Source organism: Rhinolophus hipposideros, assembly GCF_964194185.1.
Source record: "Rhinolophus hipposideros genome assembly, chromosome: 15".
In the NCBI taxonomy this organism is placed as follows: Eukaryota; Metazoa; Chordata; class Mammalia; order Chiroptera; family Rhinolophidae; genus Rhinolophus; species Rhinolophus hipposideros.
This window is the reverse complement of record NC_138061.1, coordinates 46,455,036-46,467,881: the sequence shown is the minus strand read 5'-3', so window position 1 is coordinate 46,467,881 and position 12,846 is coordinate 46,455,036. Positions and strand designations below refer to the sequence as shown.

General features: G+C 34.7%; 1 protein-coding gene across 1 annotated transcript; it reads right to left on the bottom strand.

Moving 5' to 3' along the window:
• Window positions 1-8,924: 8,924 nt before the first annotated feature.
• Window positions 8,925-9,449, bottom strand: LOC308508551 (double homeobox protein A-like; the record flags this gene model as incomplete). The annotated part of the gene is made up of 1 exon (XM_081075426.1): window positions 8,925-9,449. One exon carries the CDS (start codon window positions 9,447-9,449, stop codon window positions 8,925-8,927), a length of 525 nt encoding a protein of 174 aa, XP_080931552.1.
• Window positions 9,450-12,846: the final 3,397 nt, after the last annotated feature.

The following is a 12,846-nucleotide window of genomic DNA, read 5'->3' as shown; positions in this document are numbered from 1 at the left end:
AGATCGGCATTCTAACTTTAAAGGCCATGAATTCTCTCCTTTGTTAAGTGTGGCTACTACGCGTAGGTGCTTCATTTGCGTTATTTTGTTAAAGCTCTCTTACCGGGTAGATCTGTGCTATCGTCGCCCACGTAAGAGAACTGAGGCGCCGGGGAATGTGGCTCAAGGGTTGGTGCTGATTTCACGGCGCATGCGTATTTCCTACCCGTAGCACATGGCGCCTCACCAGCAGCAAGTGCTGTTTGTTGATGGAAGATGTGGGAAAAATAATAGGTGGACTTTCAGTAGTTCAAATTTCTAAAACAATACATGGAAACTTCACCATGTTTCTCATAATGTTACATTTGACATTAAGGCAGGAAGGCAAATCCTTGCCCTTTGGAAGCCTGCATGTTAAATGACCTCACTTGATAGGTGTGTGCATTTTCTTGAGACTTTTTAATATTAACTAAATTATGGTGTAACTAAGTATCTAGATCGATTTAATTGTGGAAGGGAAACAAAATACTTGGGAATTGTAAGAATGACTTTTATCTAATTTGAGATTGTTGCTTTTAGATATTTTATCTCTGTTTTTAATTTGGCGGAGCTACACAAGTGGTCCCAACTTCTCTATGAATACCGTATAGAAATAGAGTTATTAGGGACATTTCTAGGCATAAGTTTGATCATATATCAACTTTACTTGCACTTTTCCAATAGAAACTATACAGAAGAAATAAATTTTTGTCTTTTTATTTTGTGCTTAGATTCTGTGTGTGCTCTTAAACTATAATCTTACTGTTTTATTAGTTATATCTTGATCTTGAAGCCTTTTTTATTATTTTCTTTTTTTTTAAATTAAAGTTTACTGGAGTGACAATTGTTAGTAAAGATACGTAGGTTTCAGGTGTACAATTCTGTAATACATCATCTATATATCGCATTGTGTGTTCACCAGCCAGAGTCAGTTCTCTTGCCATCATCTCCAAATATTTGATCCCCTTTACCCTCCTGTTATTTTCTTCTGTGCAGTTGAATCATGTTAATATTTACTGAAAAACTCTTTCTCTTCCTTTAAAAAAAATTGAATACAACTTTGTTCTGATTCTAAATGAAATGGAATGGGCACGACAGTAACAAACAAGATTTCAACGCAGAATATTGTGATGTGACTGTAGCAGTCTTATATTTGAAACTCAATAAGGAAACAACTGTGTTTCAATACAGCTAAATAGGCAGGTCCAAAACAATGAAGGTAGTTTTAAACTACTGCATTCACTCTGAAGCCCATTCATCTCTTTCAGCACCTCAAAGATTAAGCATATGTTCTCCTTAACTGTATAATAAAGTGGCAAACACACGGCACCACTGACATCACAGTACAGTTGTCTATAAAACTAGATTTCTGATAACTGGACTCTAGCTCCTTTTTCTCACAGGTTATTATCCTTATATGGGAAAGCAGTTGTCTGAACAACTTCTAAATCATTGCTCATTGTCCATGACAACCTTTGGTGGGGCAAGAGGAGCATGGCAACAAACTCCAAATTAGGGTCTCCAGTTAGTTTTCTAGCAAGCCAGAGGAAGGGTTTTTCAAAGTTGTAGTTAATTTTAGCAGAAATGTCATAGTACTGAAGATTCTTCTTTTGTGGAAGACAATTGATTTTGCCTTAACTTTCCTGTCCTTAATACCCACTTTGTTGCCACACAACACAATGAGGATGTTTTCACATTCTTGTACCAGATCGCTATGCCAATTAGGCACATTCTTGTAAGTAACTCTCGAAGTTACATCAAACATTATAGTGGCACACTGGGCTGAGATGTCCTCTGTGGGTATGGAAGGAAAAAGGATAGGCCTCAACACCCAAGGTACGTCTCAAACTCACCAGCCAGACGATGTGGAGGACCATTCTAAGCTCCTAGAGGCTACCCACTGTACCTTGCCATATGGAACCTCTCTATAACTTGGTAGCTGGCTTCTTCAAGGCTATCAAGAGAATTGCTCCCGAATCTACTACAATGGAGTTTTATATAATATACAGTCATGCGTTGCATAATGACTTAAAGTCTATTTTGTCTGATATAAGTATTCCTACCTCAGCTTTTTCCCCCCCATTTTCATAAAATATCTTTTTCCATCCCTTTACTTTCAGTCTGTATGTGTCTTTCTATCTGAAGCGGACCTCTTGTAGATATTATATGTAGGTGAGGGTCTTATTTTCTTATCCAGTCACCCTATGCCTTTTAATTAAAGCATTAAATCCATTTACATTTAAAGTGATTATTGACAGGTATGTAGTTATTGCCATTTTATTATTCATATTTATGATCTTTTTTTTCCTTCTTTTTAAAGAAGTCCCTTTAACATTTCTTGTAATACTTATTTGGTGGTGACAAATTCCTTTAGCTTTTTCTTGTCTGAGATCCAGCTGGTTTTTACGAGGTGTGATCACAAAATACAGTGAATATATAAATAAAAAAATTATTATGGTAAAAGAGACATTGCCCCCTCAAAATACTCCCCCTTGCTTTGAACACACTTATCCCATCATTCTTGCCCCTTTCTGAAGCAGTTCTGAAAGTTCTCTTTTGTGAGTGTCTTTAATTGTGCTGTCGTGGTTCCTTCATGTCCTGAATCAATTCAAAATGTTTACCTTTCATGGTCATTTTGACTTGGGGGAAAGAGCCAGAAGTTGCTCGGTGCCAGATCTGGTGAATAAGGTAGATGAGGACACACTGTAATGTTTTCATTTGACAGAATTGCCGTACCAGAAGTGATGTATGACACAGATCATTGTCATGATGGAGGATGAAACCATTTGCCCATTTCATATTAATGTGTTTGTTCGTGATCCATGATTTATAGCACACTTTAAAACACACCTTCTTTCAACCATAGCTCACACCCGACTGACTGCAATGAACAAGTTGAAACTTGTCACACACTGTTACTAAGGTTTGATGCACGGCTTCCCGTATTGAAGATCCCTGCCTTTCTGTTGGATGGCATTCAGAAGCAGCATTCACTGTATGTTTTGAGCACACCTTGTATAAAGGCAACTGAAATTAAGAAGAGAGATCATAAAAATAATTTGAAAGATTGCATCAAAATACAGCTATGATCAATGTATTATGGTATAATTAATTGACAGGGAAACAACTAGATCCATAGACACGTCTTTTTATGACTTTAAGGAATTATAACTATAATACTGTCCTACTTTTTTACAAAATAATTCTGTTTCTTACTAATTCTGATTTCTTTTGGGGGTTATTAAATTATGTAGGAAAATCAAGTCTTGACCTTAAAGAGCACATTTATGTTTATGCCTTAACTATCCAAAGATACTGTCCAAAGAATTGTTGCTTAAAGCTGCCATGTTTGGGGGGGTTGTTTGTTAAACAACAACACATAACTAACAGCTTCAGTTTTTATACCTCATAACTAGATTCTTTTGCTCACTTACATGTTTTAAGGAAATGTTTCCTGTTCACCCAGCATGTGGGAAAGTACTCATGATTCATGAAAATGCCTAGCACAATGCTTAATATATAGTAGGTACATGATAATTCTCTTTTTGTTATGAAAACAATATAGTAATGTTAATAAAAAGTTTGAAAAAAATAGAAAAAATTATTCAACCCAACTAAGGCCTTTTTTTGTTTGTTTTGGTATTTTTACTTTGTTTTCCCCCTTATACCTACATATATTTTTACATAGTTTTACTGTACATGTGACAATTTTTCTGCTTTTGTTTCATTGAAGTAAAATCACCATTTTAATTATTCAAGTGTACATTTCAGGGGCTTCCAATACACTCACAATATGCCACCATCACCACTATCTATTACAGAACATTTTCATCCCTTGAAAAGGAAATGCTGTACCCATTAGGCATTCACGCCCCACCCCCCCAACTATCCCCAGCCCCTGGCAACCACTAATCAGCTTTCTGTTGCTATAGACTTGCCTATTATGTACATTTCATATAAATGGAACCGTATATGTTGATTTTTGTGTTTAGCTTCTTTCACTTAATATAATGTTTTCAAGGTTCATCCCTATTATAGCATATATCACCACTTCATATCTTTATTTTGTGTATTTTGACAATATTTTACTGTTACTTGCTCTTAAAAATTGTGATAAAATATACGTAACATAAAATCTACCACTTTAACTACTTTTAAGTGTAGAATTCAGGGGCATTGAGTACATTTACAATGTATAACCATCACCACTATCCATTTCCAGAACTTTTTGATCATCCCAAACAGAAACTCTGTATCCGTTAAACAATAATTCTTCATTCCTCTCTCTCCCTAGCACCTGGTATCCTCTATTCTACTTTCTGTCTCTGTAGGTACCTCTAAGTGGAATCATACAATACTTATCCTTTTTTGTCTGGCTTATTTCACTTAGGGTAATGTTTCCAAGGGTTATCCATGTTGTAGTTTTAGAATTTCATTTCTTTTTTTGGCTGAATACATTTCATTGTATAAGTACCATATTTTGTTTATCTACTCATCATTGGGTTGTTTCTACCTTTTGGCTATTGTTACGAATAATGCTGCTATGGACATTCATGTACAAGTCTTCAAACATCTGTTTTCACTTCTCTTGGGTATACATCTAGAAGTGGAGTTGTGGGATCGTATGGTAATTCTATGTTTAACTTTTTGAGGAACTGCCAAATGGTTTTCCACAGCGGCTGCACCATTTACACTCCCTCAGCAATGCATGAGGGTTCCAATTTCTCTGCATCGTAAGTTATTTTCCATTTTAAAAAAACTATAGCCATCTTAGTAGATGTGAAGTGGTATCTCATTGTGGTTTGGATTTGTATTTCCCTAATGACTAATGATGTTGAGGTCTTTTATGTGCTTATTGGCCACTAGTATATCTTCTTTGGAGAAATGTCTATTCAAGTCCTTTGCCTAGTTTTTAAAAATTGAGAATGTAATTGAAATATAACATTCTGCAGGTTTAAGGTGTACAATATGTTGATTTGATACATTTGTATTAATATATTGCATTATAATAACCATTGTAGCATTAGCTAGTATCTCTATCATGTTAACGTAATTTGTATTTCTCTTTTTATGGTGAGAAGTTAAAATATAGTCTGTTAGAAACCTTGAAGTATATAATATTGTTTCCTATAATCACTATGCTGTGCATTAGATCCCTAGGATGTATTTATCTACTAGCTGCAAGTTTGTGCCTTTAAACAACATCTCCCCAGTTCCCCCATGCCTTGTCCTTGGTGATCACCATTCCACTCTCTGTTTTTATGAGTTCAACTTTTTTAGATTACACACGTTAGTGATATCATACAGTATCTGACTTTCACTGATTTATCTCACTTCTCAGCATAATGCCCTCCAGGTCCATCCATTTTGTCACAAATTCTTTTGCCCATCTTTGAACTAGATTTCTTGTATTTTGTGTATGTGTTGATTAACATAACTTAAAATGATCTCATGTCCTCTGTTTCTGTCACTGTGATTATTATTTTAGTGGTTGCATAATAGTTCATTGAATTGTTGTATTATATTTTATTTTCCTATTCTATTGTCTCTCATTCTTCCTGCTTCAGCATCAGTTCCAAACTATACATTCTTATTTCATCATGTTTCTGTTTTGCACATACACTCTTTCCCAGATTCAAGATATGTTGATGCACCATTTCTGAAAGGGCGCTCTGCAGAACACCTGCACCGGGATCACCCAGGTGAGTGTGTGTGTGTGTGTGTGTGTGTGTGTGTGTGTGTGTGTGTGTGTGAGGGAGCTCACGTTCAAAATTCGCATTTCCAGATCTTTCTCTAGATTCTTTGCATCAGAATGTGTTGGGGTCTTGTCTATCTTTAAAAACAATGATACATATTATTTATAGAAACACACACACTTTTTAAAAAGCTGCTTTTTTCCACTTACCCTATCTTAAAGATATTTCCATTTTGATATATATGTGTATATATATATATATATATATATATATATATATATATATATATATAGCTACATTATTATTTTAATGTCCATGTATGTGTCATAGGTATTTTTTTTTTAAAGAATTCCACGTTGTGGGACATTTAGATTATTTGTAATTTTTCATGTTTATAAACTGTGTTGCTTGTTTCCTTGCACATGCATCTGTAGGTTCTCGGCTGGTTATTTCTTTGGGACAAATCCCTAGATAAACGCAATTTCTGGTCAGAAGTATGTATTTTTAAAAGGATTTGGTACCTGTCACCAAATTGCCCTTCAGAGATGTTTTCCCAATTTGTACTCATACCAAAAGTGTCTTAATATCTGTTTCTCTACATTATGGGCTTTCTTATGCCCCCACTCTGAACACTTTTTTAAATCTTTAACAATATGTAAGAAATAGTATCTTCTTATTGTTTTCATTGATTATTTAACTCTTGTGTTAATTACCTTTTTATGTAATAGGTAAAATCCATCATAGTATTTTTTTTTCTGCTAGATTCACTTTTTCAGTATCAGATCTGTTTTTGAATCATAGTTCTTTGTATTCATCCTTACTGGATGCTTGTCCTGGATAAACACTTGATACATTTAAAAAATTTATTTGATGTGAATTCCCACCAACAGCAGATTCTCCAACTCTTACTCCAGATTCAGACCATATAATGTGACTGCTGATCTTTTAGGCCCATGTGCACTGATTCTGACCATAGGAGCCTCATCTTCACACAGTTCTTAGCTTCACAGTAAAAAAAGAAAAATAGGACAATTAATTTGAATTAATTAAAATGTAGAGTTCATATTTGAACAAAGGTTAAGGGTATTTTAATTGATGGGCCAGAAAAAGAGAAAGGGTTATTTAAGTCTATTAGTTGGTATTACATAGGTGATAGAAGGAATTGAAATTGTACCTGAAAGAGATTAGGCTAGACATAATAAAAATCTCAGTGTTATGAGATTGTTATGAGACATTAAATAAATTCCCCAGTGGAGGATAAGTGATTTCTGAAAATCTATCTCCCGTTGAATGGTCCAAGTGCAGCCTTTTCATGGAAAGAGAAATTATAGAACCCGAAAGGATAGGGGTTGTAGCTTCTTCTTTTATTTTTTAATCTCTTAAGGACAGAGCCAAATTTAGGTTCTGTTTACCTGGGAGCTTCCCACAGTGTTCACTTATAACTGTTATGAAAACATCAATGGAAATATAATGGGATGGAGAAAGTGGTATTTTCTAAAATGCCTCTCAGGAAAAGAAGTAAATATTGTAGGAAGGAATAAGACATTTGGAATGGTGAAAGGAGTAATAGTGGGGAATTTGCGGAAACACGCTCCAGTAATGAAAGATGTTGCTAAACTATTTACTAAGGAAGGTGTGTCCAATTACATACTTTCCAAGGCAGATGAGTCCAGCTCTTACTTTGCTGAGTGGCAAGTACACGTTTAAGGCTAGAACTGAATTGTTTTGAACAATAGAAGAGACTGCAAACCACCAGAAAGCCTCCTTGTGACCCTTCTCTGAGTAGAGGACAGCCTCTTCCCTAAATGTTGAATAAACATACTGAGGTGGGGTATGCAAATGATCTAGGAATGGAGAGTAGGTTGAGGACCTGTGTTGAGGAATCTAGAATTCCATTGTTAGATGTATTATATTTGAAATGCCTTTGACACATTCAAATAGATTTATCATGATTTCACTTGGTACCCTTTTGGGAAAAATGAAATCTTATGAACTGGAAGTATAGCAGCAACTTTAAAAAAATATGTATGTGGGCTATTTCGTTTTTTATTCTCAGCTTTTCTTCTTCTTCTCCTTCTCCTTCTTCCAATTTAGTTGTGGAGGGCGCTGCTCACTGGCCCATGTGGGAATCAAACCGGCAACCTGGGTGTTATGAGCACTGCGCTTTAACCAACTGAGCCAACCAGCAGCTGTCCAGTCTTCCCTTCTTTGTTCAGTTCCTCCATAAACACTATTCCAGGTTTGGTGTATTTGCTCTCTGATCATTTAGGAACTTGACATGGGTGCTCAACTCTACAATTTTAATGGAGTCTTAAGAGGGAGAGAAGATAAGAGTGTGCTCAATTTGTCATCTTTAACCTAATTCTTAATATTTTCTTGATAAGTTATATTGCACAATTTTAATACTCTGAAAAACTAATATGTTGTGAGAGAGATAGTAAGTTAGAAGATATTTAATTTCATACTCTGTTGGTAGAATATCTTGATTACAAAACTGCTGCCCATTTTTGTGTTGTTGACTCATTATTCAAGTAAATATGTAGTAAGATTTAGGGCCATTCTACTACTGATGAGCTCTGAAATGAAGAGTTATATTTTTCACCCTAGAGTGCATTTTAAATTAGAAAGTTATATCTGTATATCTTATGTAATAATAGTAAGTTCTTAGAACATATAAAAGGGTTGTCTAACCTTGGGTGACATTAGTAACATGAGGTTTTTAATGATCTAGAAGGTAAAGTCAACAACAGTTGTTTAAATTATGATTTTTGAGATTCTATGACACTTTTTTCCTAAGTCTATATCCCATCAGATGCTCAAATAAGATTTTGTCTTGAGTAAATATTTATTTACTCATAAACATGTTTTTTTTTTTTTACTTAAAAATGATATGAATAAGTTTATTTTCATTTTCTTTGACGTCTGCTAGTGTGGAGCCAGGCTCCTTTGGATAGGGCTGTGTGGTGCCTTGTATCTGTCTGCCTCCTGAAGTTCTGTTTACCATCTCCAGAAGGCTCAGCTTCTCAAGAAGCTGACAGTGTATTTAGAAGGGTATGTTCCCAGGATGAGAGATTTGGAGTCCAGGTTGATGACATCAAATTTATCTCTTGGTCCATTCTGTTCTGGCTTCAGAGAAATAAGACAGCTGTTAACGAGATTGGTGCCATTTGGTGTGATTTCTGTACCTTGAACTCCCATGTCTCAGAGATTTCATTCCTGGTCTTGTTTCTGTTGTAAGAGCTCACCACGTTCTCTTTTTTTCTGTACGTGGAACCTAGATCTTCGATTTTGAAACCAAATTTGGACTCTTGACTCTGGAACCCCAATTTGCTTAGCAAGTTGCTCTCTGGAATCAATCCCAGGATAAGGGTTGTTTGTAAATGCTGTGATGAGGGTATGTAATTGGGAGGAAGTATAGCTGGTACGACACCGTTTATCTTCTCTACCATGAATCTTCTCTTCAGGGTGATCTTGGTCTTGGCTTGCTTCTAAATCCTTCTCAGGTTCTAATCTTTTCTGAACTCGGTGCCTAGCTCTTTGATTCTGAAACCAAATTTGGATTCTAGACTCTTCAGTGTTGATTTCTAAAGCAAGCTTTTGTTTGGTAGCATAACCTGGGTAAGGTGTTTGATTGAATGCTTTGATGAGGATATTCAACTGGTCTTCTGTGAATTTGGTGCGGCTTCGTCTATGATTCCTTGCTGTGATCTTGTTTGGAGAGTTGTTTTGGGCCATGTTGTAATAGTCTTGAAGCTTTTAACCGGGCCATAAACATGTTTTAATTTAAACAACATTTAAATAATTGTTTCATATAACATAGTAGTTTTGTTTGATTTTTAAGATACAAGCCCAACAGTTGGTATTATAGAAATCTATAAATATTGTTTTACAATTTAGCTTTACTATTTATCTAATAATACAAGCTCTTATTAAAAGCAAACTACTGTAGTATAACACAACTTTTAATGAAAAAGCATCATTCCCTGTATCATGATTCCATTCTCACACCTCACTCTCCAGATATGATAACTACATTTAATGCTTATAGTAGCTGTTCGTTCTGCTATTTGCTTCCATCTTTCTAAACACTACTTTTTTTTTTTTTTTAAATTAATTTTATTGGGGTGACAATTGTTAGTAAATTTACATAGATTTCAGGTGTACAATTCTGTATTACATCGTCTATAAATCCCATTGTGTGTTCACCACCCAGAGTCAGTTCTCCTTCCATCACCATATATTTGATCCCCTTTACCCTCATCACCCACCCCCACCCCCTTACCCTCTGGTAACCACTAAATTATTGTCTGTGTCTATGAGTTTTTGTTTCTCATTTGTTTGTCTTGTTCTTTTTGGTTTATATACCACATATCAGTGAAATCATAGGGTTCTCTGCTTTTTCTGTCTGACTTGTTTCACTTAGCATTATTCTCTCGAGATCCATCCATGTTGTCACAAATGTTCCTATATCATCTTTCCTTAACGCCGAATAGTATTCCATTGTGTATATGTACCACAACTTCTTTATCCATTCATCTATCGAAGGACATTTTGGTTGTTTCCATGTCTTGGCCACCGTAAACAAAGCTGCAATGAACATTGGCGTACACGTGTCTCTATAGAGACTAAACACTACTTTTATACCGCTGTTTCTTGGATTTTTAGTTTCAGATTTTATCTCTAGACTACTATAAAATATAAGCTTTCAGCTTTTTAAATATACTCCTCTTTTTCTGTATCTTATCTTTTAAATTATATGATGATATTTAGTTAAAACAATGTTCCGTGTTTGTATTATTATGGTTATGTAATTATTAGAGCTAGGCCACATATTATACTATGATTAGATTTCCTTTGTGCTAGAACCTTTGTTTTCCTAAACATTAATGATTATATTGTTCTTTTTTTGTCTGCTTAATTTTCTATCGGATTATCACCAATTCATCCCCAAATTCTCTGACAGAACTGTAAATCTCTCATCATATTTAAACATGTCAGGTGATCTGTTAGATTTCTCCTCTCTCTCTCCATCTATTCTTCCCCCCATTCCTTCTTCCTCACTTCCTGCCTTCCTTCCTTTCCTCTTCTTTCCCTCGTTTTCTCCTTCCTTCACTCTTTTTCTCCATCTTTCCTTCCTGTCATTCAGGTATCCCTTCTAGAGAGCTCTCCTGTCCTTTTCTCCAGTCTGGACCAATTGCTTTTAAGCCTACTGCTGCTCATCTGTCATCCTGGGATCTCACTTCAGTTTTCTCCTGTAATGTTTTCTATTGTTTCCTGGATCACATCTTCCTCTTTCAAGGTTTACTCTCTCAGGTTAGGGATGCATGTACTCCAGTAGCTTCCTTAGAAAGGGTGAATGAGAGGAAAAAAATATTTTTCAGCCATGAACGTCTGAAAATATTTTTATTCTTCCATACATTTGATAGTGTGGTTGAGTAAAAATTTGGAGGTTTAATCAAAGTTTAGCAAGGAACGTTTAACATTCTTTTAAAAAGATTCCCAAGAAGAAATCTAACAAAAGCTTACCTTTGTATTTATTTTGAAAGATGCAAGCTATCTGAATCTCATCTAGTTAAAAGTAACCCATGTATCTCTTTACTTTTTCGCCATAATACGTGTAAAGTTTTTCTCAGAAATTTCTGATATTTTCCCTGGAATTAAGAACAATGTGTGAAGTCAGATGGGGACTAGGAGAGTAAATGAAGAACCAGGTGGGTGGGGGACATCAAATTAAATATTTTTAGGAGATTAGCTTTTAAGATTATTTGTCCATTGGGTTTATATATAAGAAATCGAACCATTTTTCTTTTAAAAGTTTTTGTTCTCTTGTAAAATGTCAGGAGTACGAATCTTAAAAGGACTTGAAAATTGTAGTTGTCTTGCCAACTTTTTGTTTTACTTTTATGTATTTTTAAAAATTGAGGTTAAATTGACATAACCTAAAATTAACCATTGTATGGCGAGCAATTCAGTGGCAGTTCATACATTTGCAATGTTGTGCAACTGCCACCACCACTATTTAGTTCCCAAACATTTTCATCACCCCAAGGATTGCCAAATCTTGATACTGATTCTTTTCTTAGAATATAAACTCATACCTTGGCTTCAAAATTTGGTCTTAATGTACCAGTCACTCTGTAAATAAGCCAAATTATTATATTCTGACATTCAATTCCTTTAACACTACATTGGACTCTTTATAGTTTTCTTAGAAAATCACAAAGGCTATTAATGTCCTTCCCGTTTATTATGTTATTTGAATGTAGCAATGTAGAAATTAAATTAGAGCAGACATAGTATTAAAAGAATTAGATTAACTTTGTCTTTATTGTTTTTTGTTTTAGGATATTTAGAAATGTACTGCTACAGAACTTTGAAAATGCAGCTAGAGAGTTGGAAAATCTCGTCAATAAATGGATCATTTAACAAATAAGTTAATAGATCTGTAAACATTTCTGCTTTTTTTCACCAGCACATTATGCTGCCATTTGTCACATGCTGTAGAAAGATCATCATTGTCATTCTGTCATGGAGATCCTCCTTTGAACAGGGCTTAATGTGGGTGAAATTTTATGGAGAATAATTTCTGATACCTTTAGGGGGGTAGTGAGATAAAAGAGCAGGGAAAGAGACTGCTTTTATAGTTTCATTTTCCCGTACAACTCTATTTTTAAAAATTAGAATGCCTTCAAATTCCTGCTTTCTTATTAACAGTTCTTTGTTTATTTTGTAAGTAAATTTAGAAATTAATAAGGCAGCATCAATGCAACTCTCTCTCTGTAAAGCAGACTCTCACCAGCTTCAGTTAGGTCAGATTTTTGTCTCATTCTATCAATCAATATACAGAAAGCCTATGTATATATTTTTTAGTATGGAATAAAATACCTCATAACAACAGGTAACCTAAAAAAATCTAGGTAACTATGAAGCTTTATAAATTAGCACAGAACTGTAATTATTAATTATAGTAAGTAAGTTAAATAGAAAATAATAACAAATAATATAATAAATAAAACGATAAATAAACATAAATTAAATTACATGTTAATTAAATATATGTACATATACATACACGCACGTAATAATTAAGTGGAATTATTTAGACCAGTGGTTCTCAGAGTGTGGTTTCCAG